The sequence below is a fragment of the Cottoperca gobio genome, chromosome 3, assembly GCF_900634415.1.
Source record: "Cottoperca gobio chromosome 3, fCotGob3.1, whole genome shotgun sequence".
Taxonomy (NCBI): domain Eukaryota; kingdom Metazoa; phylum Chordata; class Actinopteri; order Perciformes; family Bovichtidae; genus Cottoperca; species Cottoperca gobio.
The window spans coordinates 23,798,958-23,815,613 of NC_041357.1; the positions used below are offsets into that span (position 1 = coordinate 23,798,958).

General features: G+C 41.0%; 1 protein-coding gene across 1 annotated transcript; it reads left to right on the top strand.

Moving 5' to 3' along the window:
• Positions 1-941: 941 nt before the first annotated feature.
• xkr5b (XK related 5b) lies at positions 942-12,264 on the top strand. Its single transcript, XM_029454540.1, has 13 exons — positions 942-1,064; positions 2,424-2,513; positions 2,700-2,805; positions 2,973-3,139; positions 3,653-3,786; positions 3,912-3,990; positions 4,729-4,898; positions 5,236-5,347; positions 5,973-6,140; positions 6,524-6,723; positions 6,928-7,005; positions 7,426-7,606; positions 8,385-12,264. The coding sequence occupies exons 1-13, from the start codon at positions 956-958 to the stop codon at positions 9,119-9,121; spliced, it is 2,331 nt and encodes a 776-aa protein (XP_029310400.1). The 5' UTR covers positions 942-955; the 3' UTR covers positions 9,122-12,264.
• Positions 12,265-16,656: the final 4,392 nt, after the last annotated feature.

Consider the following 16,656-nt stretch of genomic DNA (forward strand, 5'->3'; position numbering starts at 1 on the left):
TTTCAAATGTGTCAAATGTGTATAACAAATGTCTTAAATTATAGATTTAGGTCTTCTTTATCCCATTAACTCAAAAAGTATTTGATACAGTTTACTGGGCATTTGTTTGGTATACATGTTTGTTTACCATGTCCCTTGTCAAAGTAATAAACCTCCACAATAACCTTAAGCCATAAAAGTATAAAAATAAAAGGTGTAATATCCATGTATAGTCCACACAGGTCTTTGTCCATTACCGCAGTGAATACAAACCAATATATTATATAAAATAATATTTGTAATATTTAGAACACTTTCCTAACATTTCAGACATAAATGTATGTAAAGCAACAATGTTATATTGGTAAAAAAAAAAACAATATGATTATATGTTAAAAAATAAGATATATTACATTTAATTGTTAAATCTAATTCTAAATGCTAAACCTTGAAGAATGTAATATTTATATTACATATAAACATGTTTTAACAATTGCATATAACAGGTTTTTTTTTACATGAATTTGTGTCTCAATTGTGAGGAAAGTGAGCTCAATATTCAAATGACATCAGTTCGGTTTGTATGTAGTGTTGTGTTAATCATGGATATTCAGGGACTTTGCTTTAGCCATACTTAAAAACAAACATTATTAGTATTTTTTTACATGCTATAAACATATCGTTCACAATGAGGCCTACATGTAACATGATGTTTTACATCTGTCTCACATTCCTTCATAAATGTAAAGGAAGTCAACATGTATACATTCACTGTGGCGCTTGTCTGCTACGGTCTCTCTCTCTCTATACCAGCGCTATCGCTTTAACGGGACGGGGGGTGACGTTGGGACGGGGACACAGAGCAGAGAAAGCAGGCTGCTGCAGCTGGACCAACTCCCACCCGGGACCAGAACATCACCGGCCTGTAGACTAACTCACTGTTATAACCGTGAATCTGACAGTCCGGGAATCCGCCATGAGAGACTACTCAGCGACTCCGAGCCATGGGGGCGCCTGCATCCCGTGCTGCCAAGTTTGCGTCTTCGCCTTTACCGCATTTCTCATCGTTGCAGAGAGGACGGCGCGTGAGTCTTACCTGGGACACACACGCGCGAGCACGCACACACACACACACACACACACACTCACCCATGTACACGCCCTGCGCACAAATATTACAAACCGAGTGCAGTATCACAAACGGTTTACTGGTTGATTTAAATGTGCTGGCATGTGTCCACGCGCATCCTTGTTGTGTGTTATTTGACTTTATTGTCGTGCGCGTGCATGTGGGTGCTTGTGTTTTTTTGGCCACAGTGTAAGGATGTGCAGTGTGTGAGGGCTACAGAGGATGGATGAGAGATGCTCCCATATTTGAGATGAGACAGAGGATTTGGGATGTCATGTTGGTCTGTTTAAAAATATACAATAATCCAACATACAAAGTTGGACATTAGTTTTCTCTTCAGCGGCTGTGTCATTAATAATAGAGTCAGAGTCTGCAGTCAGCACCATTGCGTCTCTTTCCTATTTTTATACGCTGCATGATATGAAATCCTGTATGCAGCAAAACTGCAGACTCATGGCAGCGTTTTTAAGAGTTAATCTTGTAAAAAGCTGTGTCATTTCATCGTCAGAGAGATCCCTCTTAAATAAAAACAAAGCTGAGCCATGTTGTCATATTTCAGCGCCCTTTTTTTTGGAGGTGCTTGAATGGACAAGGGGATGGGCGTACCCCATGATGGGGCCTACTCTACCCGGACAGCCAGAAACGGTTCAGATTACATGTTTGGAGGCAGGCAGAGCTGCAGAGCTGCAGAGCTGCAGAGCTCAGCCAGGCCTGCGTGAGTCTGTCTGTGAGGAGAGGAGAGGAGACAGAACATTGTTGTCAATTAACATTAGACGGGATGCAGGACAGAGGTCATATGAGAACATGTGGGCATTCACAACATACTTATGTTCTGGCATGCTGATGAAAAGCTGTTGCCCTGATGCAAACACTTCTATTCTAAACACTGCAAGAAAAGCAGCATCGTACAAAATACTGCTAGTCTGTTATTTACACACGCTTGGTTCTTCGTGTATATGAGTTACAAAGTGAAGAGACAACGATTACCTTCAAGTTTAAGTTCAAGTTTATTGTCATGTGTATTAAAAATACAATGAAACGCTTGTGCTGAGTGCCACTCTGCCTTACACAAGGGGCACGCATCCCCAGACAACAACAGAAAAACTTCTCATACAATATACATTACAGCTGCATCATGTGTGCGGTGCAGTCCTAATGCTGTGCTATGGTCATATTGTGCATCTGATTTATGAAGCTGGTCTGTTTTATGGTTTTGCATTTGTGTATTTAGGCGAGGTTTTTTCCAAATATGCACAGCGTGATTTACCCGTTAATCTGTTGTGTGTCCCCCCCCCCCCCCCCCCTCTTTCCCCAGTGATCTATTGCTTTGTGTACTATCTGTGGGTGGGTCACAACTATGTCTATGCCCATCTTGCTGGCTTCACTGCCCTGTTCTTGCTGCCAGGTGAGATAACGACAACAACAATAACAACAACATACTGAAATATTTAACGGGAGGTCCTCAATTACAGAGATGGATAGAAAATCGATAAATGTTATATTATGGAAGGTTGGTAATAGAAAGATAGATATGTAGGTAGGTAGGTAGATAGATGTTTTATTTATATTTCTTTCATGTCATGTTTCCCAGGTTGGGGTCCTCAGTGGCTCAGTTACCTGTGGTACCTGTCAGATGGACGCATCCGCAGGAAGTCTCTCACCTGGACACACATACTGCACCTGGGTATCTTCAAAAGGTGGGCCAACCTGCATGTGTATCTTTATGTGTGTGCATATGTATCTGGTGTGTGTGATTTAACAATAACTCAAGTGCTAAATAGAATGTTCTGATGTAATAATGCATATGGTGGTTCTTTCTCTTTCAATGCATCTCCCCCCCTTCACTCATCTGTGGCCTCCACAGGCTGTGGGAGTGCATGTGTCTGCCGGACCACGATTTGTATGATGAGATCATGCAGCAGGCTGATGTGTCTGCCTTGCGTCTGTTTGAGGCCTTGGTGGTCACCCTCCCTCAGACGCTGCTGCAGACCTATGTGCTCATCTGTACTGATATAGGAATCAAATCTCCAGGTACGGATAGACTGAACAGTAAAAATGCATGTGTGTAACGTTGATAAGGTCTGAAATAGCATGCATGGTTTTGTGCGTGTGGTAGTATAGTGTGTATGCTTAGTATGTATAGTGTGTGTTGCTTCAGCTTCATGTAAAGGACTCTCAAATTGCAGTAAACTGTGTCCTAGTAGACCTACAAAATAAATTTAATGCAGCTATAATTTATATTTTAATGCCTCTGCGCCAGCGACATCTCTGAATTATGTTTCAGAGTTGTCTGTCTGTCCCACTTTGTGATATTCGTTATAACTCAGGAACAACTTGAGGAAATGTCTTCAAATTTGGCACAAACATCCACTTGTACTGAAGGATGAACTGATTAGAATTTGGTGGTCAAAGGTCAAAGGTCAAAGTCACTGTGACCTCACAAAAAATGTTTTTCGCAATAACTCAAGAATTAATACACTAATTATGACACTTTCACACAAAGTATTCACATTTCTTCTCCTCTCTGCCCTCCTCTCTCTCCAGCCTCGGTGTGTTTTGTAGTGTGTTTGTTATCTCTGTCTTGGGCCTTGGTCCTCTACGCCAGAGCCTGTTTGCTCATCAGACCTGGACACTTACAAATGACCCCCTCTGCCATCCTCTGTCGACTTCTGTGGAGGGTGGGCATATTTACACAGCCAATAACACACACACTCAATATAACAGTCTCAATTTAATGAGTGGAATATTTGTATACCTGTGTTTGGCTTTGTTTGTGTGAGAGCTCTGTTTTCTCTGTCTGCAGGTCAGTATGTTGGGATCTCGATTTGCCATTCTCATGCTCTTCACACGCATCTTCAAACAATGGATCCTGGGAGTCATTGGTAAGTCTGGATTCCAATGCTTAATCCTCAAACTCATACTTTACAACCTATGAAACAGTCCATTTTCTGCTGGACATGGATGTCAGTGGTTGTTTTTTTCAGCAGACATTTAAAGACACAGTTCACCCCAAAATCAACATGTTTTTTCTCATTTGAAAAACTCAACAGGAATGTATATTTTCAGAAATCATGTGAAATCCACAGACCTTGTTGTGAGCAGTTTAAGGATGCCATTAATGTTTACATCTCGCACTGTCACGAGCACGAGCCTCTCGTCTGTGAGTAGATGCTCGCTTCCTTCGGTGCAGTGATACGGTAGAAAGAAAATAGTTCCTTCATGAAACGGCTCACAACAAGGTCTGTGGATTATCTTCAGTAACCGGGTCATGTTTTCTTGAAAGAGACATTGCTGTTGAGTCTTAAAAAAAATGGCGCTTAAGCATCTCAAGCCGAGCGCCTTGTAGTTCCATTATATTCGAGAGAAGGCCGACATCTTTACACAATATCTGCCACACACGGCAACTCACACCAAAACCATCTAGATTGATAATAACACTACAGGTAAGAGGAAAAATATGTAATGTCTGTAATATGTTTTTTAATTCTGTCCCTTTAACTACTGTTGGATGAGTCTTGGCGAGGACAATCTGTCATGGTTCACCTTATCTACTCAGGTTGTCTGAATGAGTGTGTTTATGTATTAGAGGTTGAATATTTGATTGGGGTTGTGTGTGTCAGGTGTGCACTGGCTGGGTGCAACCTTCTGGATGGTGTCTCAGCAGGTCGACATCATACGTTCAACTAGTCGATGGAGACTCTTCAACCTCGTTCTGGGTGCCATTCACATCTTCTTGTTCCTCAACGTGAAATACGGTCAATCCAGATACCGCATGGCTGGATTCTACCTGGTATGTGTGTGTGTTTGTTTTCAGTTCATGCCTATGTGCCAGACTTTTTGGGCAGAGCCACAACATTTTGAGACCCTAAAAAGAGAAGAAAACATTGTATTGGATAAAACAACAAATGATGTGGTACAATATATACAATATATTTGAATTTCACCATTTCCTTCTGCAAATGAAATGTATTGCAGAAAATGTACATTTGAGAAACTATGAGTCACGTCACAGACACAAGTTATGAGTCAATACGTGCACTGGAAACATGTAAAGAGTTCATCAAATGACATATCTGAGATGCTGATAATGCTAATAATTATCATATCCTATTTTCTTTCTTCATTAGGCCATGTTCGTAGAGAACGCTTTTCTTCTTCTGGCCTCCTCGTGGCTGTTTACGATGGTGTCCTGGGATACTGTGGGGATCCCAGCTGCAGTGTTCTGTAGCTTCCTCATTGGTGAGACACACGGCTACACTATAACAAGACTACGACACAGCAGTGCTTTTGAGCTAAATGCTAATGTGGGCATGCTAACATGCTCACACTGATGATGCTAACATGCTGATCTTAAGCAGGTGAAATGAGATGTCATTATTTTTGCAGGTATTTGCTCATATGCCAAATTGTACAAATGGAAAGTTTCACCTATTGGTGGCGCTAGATGAAAAATAAAGGGATAACCAAACATCACAATTCATCCTGAAGGGAACAGAAATGCATTCCATCAAATAGTAGTGGAGATATTTCACTTGAAACCACAAAGATCAACCTTATGGTTGTGCTAGAAGTCAGATGATCACGAACCTCATTAGGATACATTGAGCGGAAACCATGAATGTCTGTACACATTTTGTGACGCAATCAGTGTTGAGATATTTCACAAGGTAAGAGAAAATATCAGCAAGTGGAAAAGAGCATCAATATCTCTACAAAATTGCTTCTGGCTTGGCTAAAAAACTATATATTATATACATATATATATATATATATATATATATATATATATATATTTATATTGTGTATACAGATGTAATGTAATGTAATGTTTTTCTAATATTTACCTGTTCCCTTCGATCTCCAGGAGTGATAGCGTTGGTGCTGTACTATCGTTTCCTCCACCCTAAGTCCTTTGAGATTTTCCAGAGTATTCGCCACAGGGGGATAGGTGGAGCCTGCACGGAGCGGGGATCTACGCTGTCATTGGACGAGAAAGACACGCCCACTTTCCATCGCCATGCAACACTGTCTGGTCTGTTAAAGATCTATTTATCTGTCTGTCTGTCTGTCTGTCTGTCTGTCTGTATGTCTGTCTGTCTGTCTGCCTGCCTGCCTGCCTGCCTGCCTGTCTGTCTGCCTGTCTGCCTGCCTGTCTGTCTGTCTGTATGTCTGTCTGTATGTATGTCTGTATGTATGTCTGTATGTCTGTCTGTCTGTATGTATGTCCGTCTGTCTGCCTGTCTTTCTGTCTGTCTGCCTGTCTGCCTGCCTGTCTGTCTGTATGTATGTCTGTATGTCTGTCTGTCTGTCTGTCTGTCTGCCTGTCTGCCTGCCTGTCTGCCTGCCTGCCTGTCTGTCTGTCTGTCTGTCTGCCTGTCTGTCTGTAATTATGACTATTGTTGTAAATCTAATCAGGAGGTGGGACCCTCATGGATCTCCCTATCCAATGGGAGGGCTGGAAACATCACCACTGGCTGCTGATTCGCTTGGCCATGAAGACGGGGGATATAACTAAGATCTGGTCGTCGTATGGCGAGGGGGGACTGGCCGGACTGATGGGTCTGCCTGAAGAGGTTCACTCCCCCGATGAACCTCATGTCCCTCATGTCCCTCGGGTTTGTTGCATTCTTGTTGATGACTGTCCTGCTTAGAAGCGCGATTGGTTTTGACAGGGAGACTGCATTACTATTAGTTTCAGTCAAGAGATTTAAATGTCTGCTTTCTAAACCTTTCCTTCCTGGCATGCAGCCTGATGTGTGATGTCTTTTGTCATTACATAAAAAGGGTTTCTCATTGTTATTTGTGCTGTGATTTGTCAGGTTCCACTTGTTCCGCCTCAGGCTCCTCAGATCTTACAACCAGCTCTTCAACCAGCTCTTCAACCAGCTCCACCACAGGTGACCCAGGCTCCACAGGCAATATCTTTCTTTGATTTATCACTTTTAAAGAAATGCTTCACCCTCAAAATTATAATTTGTATATCAATTCGTGAAGAAAACTATTTAAATAAATGGGGGCCATGTTTAACAACAGCAAAACTACTTTTAAAAACTGCTAACTGCAACTAACAAATATTTTCATTATCGATTAATCTCCCCATTATTTTTTAGATTCATTGATTAATCGTCTATAATTAATTAATAATTAATAAAACTGAGAAAAAGAGAAAATTACCATATTTGATGGACTGAAAACAGCAATTTCAGCATGAAAAATTACTTTAAAAAAACTAACCGTAAAAACGTTTAGCTTTAATATTTTTGTTCATGTGTAAAAGTGTAAGTCTGCAGTCTGAGGCTCAGCTGTCTCGTCCCCAGGTGATAGAGGTGGTCCTGCCACCACAGCCAGTCCCCTCCAGTGTAGTAGCCAGACCAGTGAGAAAGGCTCCACCCACAACAATCCAGGATATCAGAATCTTTCCAGAGATCATCCCCGTCCATGAGGTCATCATGGAAGAGTCTGCAGAATACGAGTCCAGCGCTCCGCCATCAGAAAAAGGTTGGACTCCTGATAAACACTAAACCCTGCTGGTGCACGCACTCAAAAACACACACTCAGCGACTGCAGAAATGGTTTGTTCAAATACTTTATTATCTTATACACCACAAATACAGAGAAGAAGTTTTGTTTATGAAGATATTGGATCTCAGGCTCCTTATAATAATTTATAACAATGCTAATAAGTATGTATAAAAAGACAGAACACAAAAGAAAGCACGCACATAAAAAACAAAAGGAGAATCTAAGATATACAATAGTGAAAGTACAAATATAGGGATAAAATATGACATAATTAAAATATAAAAACAGCTCTTTGTAGCTGAGAGGAACTGCAGAGTTCACATTATCAGCACCCTCTTTCACAAAGAAGTACTCATGATCCATTGTTAATGTGAAAATATTGGTGATTTTGTTTGGTTTAGTTGGACATTTGAGGTGGAAATTGTGATGCTGTTGTACAAATGTGTTTAGGCAGCGACACATACACAACTATGCACTTGTTGGTCATTGAGTGCACACGCTGAACATACCGTTGCTACTTTATAGAATCTTTTAATCTTACCTTTGAAATGTTAATACCTAAAAGCGGCATCGATGTTAATTCATTCATTCTTTGCTAAAATGAACTGAGAATATATTTGAGGTAAGCATTCAAATAAATGTCTTTTTTTGTTTTTAATGTTACAATACATATCCTTTCTAGTCATTGTACCTCAAGCACGGTATAACCTTTGGAGATGTGTTCTGTTTTAAACACACTTTTTCATTTTCTAAGGTGACGAGGACTTTCAGAGTGCTGTTTACGGCTCACCAACACTTTCATCTCCGCTGCAACCAGGCAGCCTCCGCCACATCGACAGCAATGCTTTGTCCCTGACCGATGCCTCGTCCTCCGTATGTTCCCTGGACATCAAGACTCCCGGCTGGACACCTGATCGACGTTCCTCTCTCCTGATTGGTTCCCCGGAGAAAAAACCATCGCTCCCTGGAGAGACCAGCAACACGCTGTACTTCAGCACGGATGCACAGTCTCCCTCCAGTGGGAGCTATCTTGGCTGGGGCTCCGAGTTGTCGCCCATCTCCACCTACAGAAGTCCCTACCGGATCAGGGAGGCTCGTTTTATCACATCCACCCCACGCCTGGAGCCTCGAGCGAGGTCTGAAAGTCCAGGTCCGTCCTCTGTGGTTATCATCCCTGCCACTCCTGGTACAACACCAGGCCCCACCCCAGGTGGAACCCCTGGTGCATCGACCCCTACTGCTTCCACTCCTGGTACTTCGACTCCTGGTGCTTCAACTCCTGGGGCGTCGACTCCTGGTGCGTCGACTCCTGGGGCGTCGACTCCTGGTGCGTCGACTCCCGTTGCTACAACTCCTGGTGCTTCAACTCCTGGTGCTTCAACTCCTGGTGCTACTACACCCGGTATTCAAATCATTCCACTCACTCCAGTCATCTCCCACCCTCGCAAACAGATGGTCCAGTATGTGGACAGCAGAGAGAGAATGGTGTAATGAGGATGGGGGGGAAGAACAACTGTGTGGGCAGTTATGTCTTTTTTTAATTTAGCAGTTAAGGATATACATGAATTCATGCATTAACTAACTTGAAGGAGTGGTGGTAAATTAAAGGAATACTTCACCCCCAAAATGATCGTTTGTGTATCAATTACTCACCCACTGTTACTTTGAGTTCTTGAATAAAACGTTGTTTTTCTCACATGCTTCCACGTTGAACAAATAAGCAAAACACTGAGAGAAATCATATTAAATGGCAAAACATCCATTTACAAACATCTTGCAGTATAAAGTAAGTCTCATTTATCCAGTCGTATGCTCTTTACTTCCCAAACAAATGCATTTTTTGCTAAAAATCTACTATTTATAACCGACATTTACATAATTATATTATATTACTATTTAATTCACTTCAATAAGAATGGATAAATGAGACTTGGATTATACTGCGTGAGTTGTGTGAGTTTGTAAAGAGATGTTTTGATATCGTTTTGCCATTTATTAAACGTGGCCCTCCATTTACTTGAATTTAAGACTTTTCTCCGTGTTTTGATTCTTTGTTCTCCCTGGAAGCATGTGAGAAAAACAAAGTTTTATTCAAGAATTCAAGGTAACATGGGGTGAGGAATTAACATCCAAATGATCATTTTGGGTTTGAAGTTTTCCCCTAAGCTCTGTTCATGGAAGGATATACAATATAAATGATTATTTATGTTTTTCTCCTGACATGAACATACAATGGTTACGTTTGCAGAAATATTAGGCTGCATAGGTAACACACTTCCCAAACACTGCTGGGAAATTGGCTCTGTTCTTAATAGTGGTGCCTCTGGCCCTGCTGTACATCTAGCAGTGTTAGAGGGAAGTCAGTGGTGGACGGTACTGTACTCCTGGTTGAGTGCCTGCTGTGAGGAGGGGGTGATAGTATGAACCGCCTTGCATGCTACTGTGAAAAGGGCAAAAGTGAAGCATCTGGAAAAATTATGTTTATGAGTCGAGGGACGTGGTTATCTGCTTCCTGCCGAGGCCACCAGACGAGTTAGCAGTGGCAATCAAGTATGTACAAGAGAATCTGCCTTTCCAAATTCTTTCAAAATATCTGATTTAAAAATAAAAATAAACAAGATACACTGCAGATCATTATCTACAGAAGATTGCATTTGGGTTACGCAACACACAGATACAAATTCACAGGTGCTAATGAATGGAGGGCATCACTTTCATTCATTTAGATAAACCTTTACACTTGGTCATTTTTTAGAAACTAACCACAGAAAAACTACTTTTAGGCTTCTTCAGGCAGCGGCTGAGATTACCTCTGGTGACATTTTGAATAAAACTCATTGTCCATATAATCATAATTATTATGGTGATATTGGAATTATGAGCTGTGATGAAATCAGAAACTAAAGCGAACTTACTTAAATGGAAGTTGGATCAATGAAAAAGATTTTTTTCAAAATGAACCGGGTAATTAAACTAGTTTACAAACACTAAACATGCTGACTCTCTTATAACGCGTCTCGCCAATGACTTTCTCTTTTTTTTTTTACATTCTGATACAATGAAACCAATTATCTCTTATGAAATATATAAATAATGCTGATTAATCCAAGCCCTCAAAGGCACTGATGTTATTATGCTTGCAAAATGTTGAACATACCGTCCAGTTTTCAGGAAGCTACTAATTCATCCAATCAGCTACTCACTGTGTGTACAATACGGTACATTATATTACACACATTACTGACACGTTACTTAAACTCCTGTTTATAATCTGTTAAATAGTCTTATCTCTTCACTGATGTCTTTATTTTAATGAAACTATCAGATAAGCAAATTACAAAAACGGTTTGAGGGTAAATACTTTTATAAATCATATGCGCTGCCTTCTGTTGCTTATCACAAAAGGTACAGCTAAAGTAGCATTTTATTATGTAGACTACACTCGGATTATATCACGAGAATATGTCAAAAGGGAAATTGCAGTAGAAATATAAGAATATTAAAGGAGTATCAGATGCATTTTATTTTATTTTTCTCATTTGTATTTTATTTGTTGATGGGTTGTTTTAGTCTAGGTAAATGATCAGATATTTGATATCAAAACATATATTTCCCCATTTGGCCATTTCTAGTAAGATTGCAAATAAAGGACAAAATTAAACGGGTAATTTTGGGGACAAAGAAAAGATAAAGTACAACAAAAAAGACCATTTCTGCAGGACATAATTCATGAGTGTGTCTTCTTTTATGAGACTTTTATGAACACCTCTGAGGATCACATTTTTATTTTTATTTTTATTAATGCTAGAAGAGAAGAGTACGAATGATGATAAGATATCATGTTTGATGAAGTCGCAGCAGTGACTGTGACCTGTATGTGCTGGGATGGAAGTTCACTACATGGTGTTTTTTCTGATTAGGCATTACAATTATACATTTGTGCCATAAATTCTTTAAATTTGGCATTCTTTTTTAACCGCCTGATATAATTGGTTAATGATTTTACTGTCTGCTACTCTAATTATTAGCATTTCTAATTATTTTGCATTGTTGGCACACAGCGAACACAGCGTGTCTGCCTCGTAAAGAAAGTTTAACATGCTCATGAAAGGTGACTATGTGCACAAGTTAATATGCTTGAAACCAGCTGCTCTTTTAAAATCGACAATATCAACGTCTTTTTGACTTCCTGTAGAAGAAAACTCTAAACGTCTTTGGTATCCTCTTTTAAAGTCTGTTATTCTCACACTTATGTTTTGTCTTCCGCCTATTCTTTAGTTGAACCTCCTACCTCAGTAAAACAGAATTTCCAAGTCACAAAATTTTTATTTTATTTTTTATGTCGCAGTGAGAAAATGTTATTGCTCGCTGTATGACTGAAAACACGTCTGTATAAAACGTTTTTGATAATGTAGCTACCAGAAAGAGGGAAACAAGGTGAGCGGCAAAGGTTTAGAATAGAAATGTTGGGAATAATGTGCTGCTATGAGTTCCAAGTTCAGTCAATGCCAGTAATGTTATGAATATTATTTATTTCAATATGTGAATAGAAGTCATAGAAGGAACAATATCAGTCTTCCATGTATATTTGTCTTCTATTTTTCAGTTTTTCTTTAACTTTCTTTCTTTCTTTCTTTCTTTCTTTCTTTCTTAACACAAATAATAACTATAGAGTAAGGTCTATATCTTTAATGGGAAGTTAAACGTTTGGTGATACAACATGGGCAGCACTTTGAGAATATAAATCGGGGTTTATGGAACAAAGTACAGAGAGAAACATGCTCTAACTGTGTCAAACTGTTTTCCATATACCTGCTGATGGATCAAAGAGTCACTGCATGTTACTCATTCATCCAGAGAATTGTATCTATTCCTTCAGAGAAAGAAAACACTCACTGTAACTACATGAATGCACACACATCACTAAAGGTAACACGTATGCTAGAATGTATGTGTACGCAAAAGCAATAAGCCAGCTAATGAAATGTATATTAGTGCACTAAGAAAAAAATTAACCTACGCACACGCTTTAGACTGCAAGATGCCTTGGCTTGATCACGCTGACTCAGCGCTTTGCCTTGTAGACAGATCATGTTGTCTTATAAGGTGTGTATTGCTTTATATTAGAACAATATGCTTTGCTTTGTGTACCTGATGTGTATGATAATCTTCGCTTGCATTTCTAATTTGTCTCATTTTGTATATATATTTTTTTTCTTTCTTTTATATTTGGTCACATATACAGTTGTGAAATGTGTGGACAGCCACGGTGCAGTATGTCAAGGTTTCACATGTGAAATTGTTTTAGAGACAGTATTGTTTTCACTGACTGAAATGAGTTTGCTGATTGAGTGTAACATCACTTAGACACTGGACGGCCTCCATTATCAACATGCATCGCCTCATCTCTACGAGGATCTCCACAGAGCAACTGTGGTTGCTGGTAGTGAGTCATTAACTGTGCTATTGATGTGGCAAAATAAAGTCATTCGTCATGATAAAAGCTCAGAGCGCTGTGTTGTATTTTATTGATTAATTTATAATCAGTGACCTTTTAATATTTTTATGTCTTTTAGACACAGATAGGTGGAAATTCATAATCTCAGCGTAAAAAAATACAGGAAAAATAGATTGTATATTAAGTCACAGTACACTAACAAGTACACCATTGCAATAAACATACTGTATTGTTTACATTATCACAAGGCTGGATTAAAGGGTCTGTTAACCCTGAAATCAAATACATATTGTTTCAACCAAAACAATCTAGCTTGATAAATAACACTACAGCTAAGAGGGAAAATGTGTATTTTTAAGGTGAACTGTCCCTTTAACCTGCAAGGGTGCCTGAGGTATTAAGCACCGCTCCTCCCACTCCTCTATACATTGTGTAAAGTATTCCCATTCTGGCTCATACTTGGCTCAAATTTGTTTTGCGCGGCCATTTTATTACAAAAATGATAATAGAATTTTCTATTCTATTCTATTCCTCGTGATTGGGAGGAAGGGCCTCCCTGATCTAAACCCGAATGGTCGTTTGTTGTTGGACTTCTGTGCTAGTCATGGAATGGCCATAACAAACACCATGTTCGAACATAAGGATGCTCATAAGTGCACGTGGTACCAGAGCACCCTAGGCCAAAGGTCAATGATCGATTTTGTAATCGTATCATCTGATCTGAGGCCGCATGTTTTGGACACTCAGGTGAAGAGAGGGGCAGAGCTGTCGACTGATCACCATCTGGTGGTAAGTTGGATCAAGGGGTGGGGGAAGACTCAGGACAGACCTGGTAAACCCAAACGGGTAGTGCGGGTGAACTGGGAACGTCTGGAGGAAGCCCCTATCCTGAGGATCTTCAACTCACACCTCCGGCGGAGCTTTTCAGACATCCCTGTGGAGGTTGGGGTCATTGAACCTGAGTGGGCGATGTTCAAAACCTCTATTGCTGAAGCTGCGGTGATGAGCTGTGGTCTCAAGGTCTTAGGTGCCTCAAGGGGCGGTAACCCTCGAACACCGTGGTGGACCCCGGTGATCAGGGAAGCCGTCCGACTGAAGAAGGAATCCTTCCGGGTTATGTTATCCGGGAGGACTCCGGAAACAGTTGCAGGGTACCGAAGGACTAGAAGGGCGGCAGCGGGTGTGGGAGAAGTTCGGAGAAGCTATGGAGAAGGACTTTCGGTCGGCACCATGGTGCTTCTGGAAAACCATCCGGCACCTCAGGAGGGGGAAGCGAGGAACCATCCAAGCTGTGTACAGCAAGGGTGGGACCCTGCTGACTTTGACTGAGAAGGTTATCGGCCGGTGGAAGGAGCACTTTGAGGAACTCCTGAATCTGACTAACACGCCCTCTATGGTAGAGGTAGAGCTGGAAACTGATGGGGGACCATCGTCAATTTCCCTGATGGAAGTCACTGAGGTAGTCAGGTTGATGAGATCTGTCCAGAAATGCTGAAGGCTTTGGGTGTTGAGGGGCTGTCTTGGTTGACACGCCTCGTCAACATTGCGTGGAAGTCTGGGACAGTGCCTAGGGGTTGGCAGACCGGGGTGGTGGTTCCCCTATTTAAAAAGGGGGACCAGAGAGTGTGTGCCAACTACAGGGGTATCACACTTCTCAGCCTCCCTGGTAAAGTCTACTCCAAGGTACTGGAAAGGAGGGTTCGGCCGGTAGTCGAACCTCTGATTGAAGAGGAACAATGCGGATTCCGTCCTGGTCGTGGAACAACGGACCAACTCTTCACTCTCGCAAGGATCCTGGAGGAGGCCTGGGAGTACGCCCATCCGGTCTACATGTGCTTTGTGGATCTGGAGAAGGCGTATGACCGGGTCCCCCGGGTGATACTGTGGGAGGTGCTGCGGGAGTATAGGGTGAGGGGGTCACTTCTGAGGGCCATCCAATCCCTGTACACCCAAAGCGAGAGTTGTGTCCGGATACTCGGCAGTAAGTCGGACTCGTTCCCAGTGAATGTTGGCCTCCGCCAGGGCTGCGCTTTATCACCAATCCTGTTCGTGATTTTCATGGATAGGATATCGAGGCGTAGTCGTGGAGGAGAGGGGTTGCAGTTCGGTGACCTGAGGATCTCATCGCTGCTCTTTGCAGATGATGTGGTCCTTACGGCATCATCGGTCTATGACCTTCAACAGTCACTGGATTGGTTCGCAGCCGAGTGTGAAGCGGTTGGGATGAGGATCAGCACCTCAAAATCTGAGACTCGAAGTAGAGCCGCTGCTCCTTTACGTTGAAAGGAGCCAGTTGAGGTGGTTCGGGTATCTAGTAAGGATGCCACCTGGGCGCCTCCCTAGGGAAGTGTTCCAGGCACGTCCAGCTGGGAAGAGACCCCGGGGAAGACCCAGGACTCGGTGGAGAGATTATATCTCCTCACTGGCCTGGGAACGCCTCAGGATCCCCCAGTCGGAGCTGGAGGATGTGGCCCGGAGAAGGGAAGATTGGGGTTCCTTACTGGAGCTGCTGCCCCCGCGACCCGATCCCGGATAAGTGGTAGACGATGGATGGACGATGGATGGACGATGGATGGACGATGGATGGATAATAGAATCTTCCACAGTGTCAGCATAACATTAGCTCAAGCGTGAACCAACTTAATTAAGTTAAATAATAGCTTCATTGAATTGAAAGACAAATGGGATTTTGGTTAGTTTGGTTAGTTTGATCTGCTCTTACACAACTTTCTTGGTAAAACAATGAGTAAAGCTGGTGTGCTGTGCTCACAGTATTTTTACCATCTCATCCTTTTAAAAGTCAGATGACAGACTCTTAGAAGGAAGAGAAAGCAGAAGAGCTCTCAGCAAGTTCTCTGTGGTCATTATAGAGCACGATACAGCAAAAAAACAAACTTGTCACCATCACTTACAAATCACAAGTTACTTTTTTTTAGCGGTAGTGAGATCTGCAGATTTCTCAAATTCACAGATCAGGGGTGGGGGGGATCAGTTTAAGGTGCCTTCGGTCATTATGGTCCTACCATCGGGAATTCTCTAACACTGAGATCTGCCACAACAGTGTCTTCTTCTAAAAGCAGACTAAAAACACATCATTATAATTATTATTATTCTCTAAATAATACTACCTTATAATTTCATTCAGTTTTAACTGTATTACCTTCTTATATTATATGTTCTTATCTTATACTGCTTTTGTCATGCATATCTATTTTTTTACTTTTATTTTGAACCACATTGAAGCTATGCCTGTCCTATGAAATGTGATCTAAAGTAAACTTTATTTAAAAATATAGAAATATATACATAAAAAGTTAATTTAAATTTGAATAGTTTACAATATAGGTTAAAAACAATAATAGTAATGAGGAAATATAGAAAAAAAATTGATTGCAGGATTTTTACATAAATTAAATCTTAAAACATTTTTGTTTTCAATAGTAGATCATTCAATTCTATATAGTACTTATTTTAAAATATTTCATATATATATATAATTTAATTTTGCTGATTTTGCTGAGCTGACATGCTGTCTCTCTCGCACACATTTCATTGTACTGTTGACCCG